This window comes from Neoarius graeffei, chromosome 20 (genome assembly GCF_027579695.1).
Source record: "Neoarius graeffei isolate fNeoGra1 chromosome 20, fNeoGra1.pri, whole genome shotgun sequence".
NCBI lineage: Eukaryota > Metazoa > Chordata > Actinopteri > Siluriformes > Ariidae > Neoarius > Neoarius graeffei.
The window spans coordinates 48426092-48432091 of record NC_083588.1 but is presented as its reverse complement, the minus strand read 5'-3'; the positions used below and the strand labels follow the sequence as shown (position 1 = coordinate 48432091).

General features: G+C 41.3%; 1 protein-coding gene across 1 annotated transcript in view; it reads right to left on the bottom strand.

The window, feature by feature from the left end:
- Positions 1–1099: 1099 nt before the first annotated feature.
- LOC132869062 (uncharacterized) overlaps positions 1100–6000 on the bottom strand; it is a 47596-nt gene continuing 42695 nt past the window's right edge. The window contains exons 9-12 of the mRNA XM_060902417.1: positions 3834–3996; positions 3336–3604; positions 2043–2188; positions 1100–1941 (exon numbers count right to left, since the gene is read on the bottom strand). Coding sequence (XP_060758400.1) covers positions 1672–1941; positions 2043–2188; positions 3336–3604; positions 3834–3996 — 848 coding nt within the window. The 3' untranslated portion in view covers positions 1100–1671. The remainder of the gene's footprint in view (positions 1942–2042; positions 2189–3335; positions 3605–3833; positions 3997–6000) is intronic.

Sequence of the window (6000 nt, the reverse complement as noted above, 5' to 3'; positions counted from 1 at the left end):
ATCTTGTTGATAGTGAATTTCATGAAATTATTACCACTGACAAAAAACAGTGAGCGACACAATACATAATAATAATAATAATTATAATAATAATAATAATAATAATAATAATAATAATAATAAAAGGAGGTACAGTTTACCAGAGACTGCGAGCGGTAGCAGCAAGACCACCAAGAAACTACTCCGTGTCAAGATCATGGAGGCCAGAATGCAGCGCTACAAGGAGAAACCACTGCAGTCAGTTCTTTACCAGCCTGGACAGGCCATATGTCGACAAAGAGCAGATACACATGTGGCTCCAAAGTGCAGGATTCAAGGGTAAAACCGAGAGCCTCATCGCAGCTGCACAAGATCAGGCCTTGAACACCTGTCACGACCAGAAATGTGTCATGGGCATGCAGGTCAGCAGCAAGTGCCGTCTGTGTGGTGAAGCCGAGGAGACCATCAGCCACACAGTGTCTGGATGCCGGGTACTGGCCCCAAAAGAGTACCTCGAGCAACCCAACAGGGTTGGTACCTACGTGCACTGGGCGCTGTGTCGGCAACTGGATATTCCTCTGGCGGACAGTTGGTACCAACACAAACCAGACACGGTCATCGCTAATGGAGACTGCATGGTCATGTGGGATAAAACAGTGCCCACGGACCGAACCATAGCCGTCAACAGGCCGGACACCGTGTTCCAGGATAAAAAGAACAAAACATATGTGTTTATTCTATGTGGCCATACTGGAAGACAACAACATACTGAGTAAGGAGGCCGAGAAGATCCCAATAGAAGTAGGCGCGCTGGGGACTATCAAGACCAGGTTCCAAGACCAGCTGGACAAACTTGCATGCAAGATGAGTGTGAAAGAGATCCAGAAGATCGCACTCCTCTGGACGGCACGCATCCTTTGACAAATCCTCAGCTGAACACCTATCTGATTAAAAAGCCTGAGAGACCTAGTTGACCTCTGGCGAACGAACCAGCATGCTGTGCCCCAGTGTGCTGAGAGGAGGGTGGATAATAATAACTCACTCACTACATTATGTATAAAAAAATTACATTGTTAAAGTTTATTAAATCATGACATTTTATAATGTTATTACATTAGGCTTGTTCTGTTACATAAAACTTCACGTTATAATTGCTATTACAGGGGCTTTCACAAAGCTATTTGGATTATTCAAATAGAGTGGCTGAGAAAAGTAACAAATATTATACCTCAATACGGGGATGAAAAAGATTTGAATAATTAAAAAAACCCCACAAATATTTCAACTGAGTGTTCACCCTAAGATCAGGAGATTGCAAGCTTGATTTTGGGTGATGCAGCAGCTATTTGTTACCAGGAGTGCGGGAAAGCATAATTCACAGATGATCCAGATTAGCTAACTGGCTCTCTCAATATAGACTATATGCAAAGTGTTTATAATGTTTTCTGATCAGGCTCATCAGATGATGTTTTGCCTCTTTGTTACACATGCAGTTAAACTGCATCTTTAAAATGTAGTTTTGAACCTGTAGATCTTTTTATTTTGTATAAAATTAAGTTGACTCACTTTAGTGAAGAATTTAAAGCTATGGATAAAAACTAAATATGGTTTTTCTGAAAGACGCTGACATAATGTAGTATTGTTAGCTCACTCCTTTAATGTGTGCTTGTATGTTTAATTTGACTGACATTACTAGAGGCTGCAGAAGGAGAGGAGGAAGGGGATGATGGATAAAGAAAGGAACAGACAGAAGAGGTTGGGGGAAATGCAATTGCCATTTGAGACTTGAACAAATCCCACTTGATTGCTGCCGATCTGGCTGTTGATCCAGTCTTGGTACTGAGACACTCTGGCGTATACACCAGGAAAATCAGGTAAAGCGCAGCCCTTGCCAAAGCTTACAATCCCAGCCTGGACCCAGGCTCCATTGGACTCGATCACCAGTGGACCTCCAGAATCACCCTGCATGGACAACAATCACCCTGTTATCTACATGTCTGCTCTTCTACCACATGACACTGTACCATGTCCCAAATTAATATTGCAGGTTTTAGATTTCTTACCTGGCATGAATCTTTTCCTCCCTCAGCTAAGCCAGCACACATCATCTTGTCTGTGATATAACCAGGTCCATATGCTTTTGCACAGTTACTGTTGCTGACAATCGGTACCTGCACCTCCTGCAGGGTTTTAGGGGAGGGCAGATTCACTGTGAAGATCCAGGATGAACTTTTACAAACATGCTTTCATGCCAATGGACAAAAACTTTTGCTGAAAAATCTAGTTCGGTCTGATCAGCTAAAACACAGAACAAGCTGGTCAAACTGGTACACCATCTTTGACAGCGAGGGAGTTAGTTTTCAGCTCCTTGTTACTTAACTAAATTAATCAGTAAATGTTTGAGAATTTTTAGTTGTGTTATTTTCATAAACTTAAATAATATTGGCTGGCATTGAGTGGTATATCAGATATATTCCATTCAGCTAGCATGATATTGAACGAGTCGAAGACTCATTCAGTATCATGCTAGCTGAATGGAATATATCTGATATACCACACAAAAAAGCCAGCCAATATTATTATTATTATTATTATTATTATTATTATAGCCCTGTGATGACCTGGCGACTTGTCCAGGGTGTACCCCGCCTTTCGCCCATAGTCAGCTGGGATAGGCTCCAGCTTGCCTGTGACCCTGTAGGACAGGATAAAGCGGCTAGAGATAATGAGATGAGATTATTATTATTATTATTATTATTATTATTATTATACATAGACATTCCTTTCAGGTGTTCAATGCATCTTTCTCTTTCAAATTTCTCTCAAAATCTTTCGTATTTAATGAAGCAAACCTGATGGCCATGTTTGTTTCTAAATTATCACAGTCACTCGCTAGCACAGAAGTTTTACATCTCCAATGTGTGACGTCATGTTACCTTGACAACCATGCAATATCGCAAACCATATTTAATGCTCATTCTCCACTGGGTAGAGTGACATAATACATGTAGGGTAAGCGATATGCAAACAATACTGCATGCTATCAAACCAAATGAATGGAACCCGCAAGAAGGGAATAGAACGCAGGGGTTTTATTCCATTGAAAAAGTCTCCTGTATGTATAATAAACTATGGTGTTGCATTAGTAGCAGGAGTTCAGAAACTTTGAATATACAGTACCAGTGCAAAATAGACTCTCAAAAGTGGTTTACCAGGTTGATTTTAAGGGGGTAAGAATATTTTATATTCCAAAGCAAGGAATGGTTCATTTATTTACAGATTTTTTTTTTCAAATCAACTTGATGTATTTAATGAAACTCCTTAAATGTTCAATGCACTGGGTGTGGCACGTTTACCGTCAGAATCAATGTAACCCCATCCTGTGACCCAGACTTTAGTACCATCAGGAAAAGAACTGTTGTTTGCTGCAAGGCACACTGGCATGACATAACTGGTGAAAGTCACTGAAGAGGAGAGCTGGATGAGTGCAATATCATTGTTGAGGGCATCAGGGTCATAATATTGGTGGTTGATAATGTTACGAACACTTTTTTCCTGCATATTCGGGTTAGTGCCCTCCAGACTCTCCATTCCTAGAAAGATCATGACTTCAGGTGCAGTCATACTGAAAATGAAAGGAAGAGACATTGAGAGCAATTTATTTATTTTCCTAACTTGTCACTCCCCATCCCTTATTTCCTGATGTTTTATATTTACAATAAACAGTAATAACTTGCTTACAGTAAAGTATGGGATATTTTGAGTGTGGTACACTATGAAAATGCATATTATTATTATTATTATTATCATTATTATTATTGTGTGGTTATTTTAGACTTTCCTCAAGCATATACCTTTGGAAACAGTGAGCAGCTGATAAGACCCAGTTCTTATTGATCAGGCTGCCACCACAGAAATGGCGGCCTCTCGCCTGAACGCTAACCTGCCAAGGCCAAGCACCGGCAGGAGCATTGTCACCACCCACAATCTTGGGGTTCAGTGGAGGTCGACCACACACTGGTAGAAAAGAGGGAGGTTACAGAGATGGGTGGTAACACATTTACTCCATTGCATGTACTTAAGTAACTTTTACCAATAATTTATACTTATGGAGTAGTTTTAATGTATATAATACTTTTCATTCTCGCTCAAGTACATTTACTATGTAAAGCATGAACTTTGACTGTTACATCAAATTATACACTTTTTGCTACTTTAAATTTATCCATCCATTATCTGTAGCCGTTTATCCTGTCCTACAGGGTCGCAGGCAAGCTGGAGCCTATCCTAGCTGACTATGGGCGAGAGGCAGGGTACACCCTGGACAAGTCGCCAGGTTATCGCAGGGCTGACACAGAGACAAACAACCATTCACACTTGCATTCACACCTATGGTCAATTTAGAGCCTCCAATTAGCCTATCCTGCATTTCTTTGGACTGTGGGGGAAACCGAAGCACCCGGAGAAAACCCACGCAGACACGGGGAGAACATGCAAACTCCATTACACCACCGTGCCACCCTTACTTTAATTTAATTTTTTCAATTATTTTTATTCACATACGCACATCTTCTATGACATCAACATCTGAGTGCAGAGCCACAGAGCTCCATTTTTAAAACGGCAGTTTCAGGCCGGTGGCACTGAACACATGCAAAGTAGGACATCTTGTGGATTGGGGTAAATATAGTTAATGAAAACTAAAACTAGCAGTGAAAAAATAATGCAATTAACTGAAATAAGAGGCAGGTTTTTTTTTAAGAAAATGAAAACTAAATAAATAAAAATACAAATGAACAATGCAATACAAACTAAAATGATACAAAATTGCAGGTAAAACCAGCTTCAAGAGATTGATGGACTAGTTCCAGAAGGTGGCAGTAATGCAAGATGCCATAAGCAAAAAAAGGGGAGTCCCATATACGATTCGTACATTGGGGGAGTGCCTGTTAGAGAGCGCACTTGTCCTGGGCCATCGGCATAGTGAGGTAGGGTGGCCAGTTCCTTTCCTCGCCGCCTTTAACTTCCCCAGTGTTTCCACCAGGTCCCCATTCACTGCTGGGTGGACAGGGAGCGAGCCCCAGATCCCCATCGAGCCGAGGCTCGAACCAGGGACCATTCGCTTAGCGGTCAAGCGCTCTAACCACTTGGCCACCTGCGCTCCACAAGATGCCATAAAACTCCAAAGAAGAAGATTCTTGCTGTGTAATACCCGAAAAATTAAAGCCAACACTAAAACTAAATTAAAACTAAATTAAAACTAGTCACTTCCTCAGAATAAAAAACACATGCACTTGTAAAACTAACTAAATTGAAATAGAAATAAAAAACTAATGAAAATTTCAAAAACAATAACTCTGGGGTGAACCTGCTAATTCGTCCAGTTGTACCATGTAGACAATGACCGCTTGTGCTGGTAGTATGTGTTGCATAAGTTAATAATGCATAAATCTGTGGCTATGAAGTCAGAAAAATGGAAGATATGTCAGTTTCTTCTTCTAGCTGCTCCCGTTCAGGGTTGCCACAGCAGATCATCATGATCTGCATGTTTGATTTGGCATAGGTTTTATACCGAATACCCTTCCTGACGCAACCTTTCCCAATCTATCCAGGTTTGTGATAGGAACCAAGTATGCATTGGCTTGTGCAACCCCAGTGGCTTTACGTCACCTACAGGTCTTTGAACTGTGGGGGAAACCAGAACACCCAGAGGAAACCCACGCAGACACGGGGAGAACATACAAATTCCACACAGAAAGGCCCCGCTGGCCATGAGGTTTGAACCCAGAACCTTCTTGCTGTGAAGCTACAGTGCTAACTACTGCACCAAAAAATAGAATACAGAAACAAATCTCATCTCATCTCATTATCTCTAGCTGCTTTATCCTTCTACAGGGTCGCAGGCAAGCTGGAGCCTATCCCAGCTGACTACGGGCGAAAGGCGGGGTACACCCTGGACAAGTCGCCAGGTCATCACAAGGCTACAGAATCAAATGATCAACAAAAAATAAATGTTGCAGC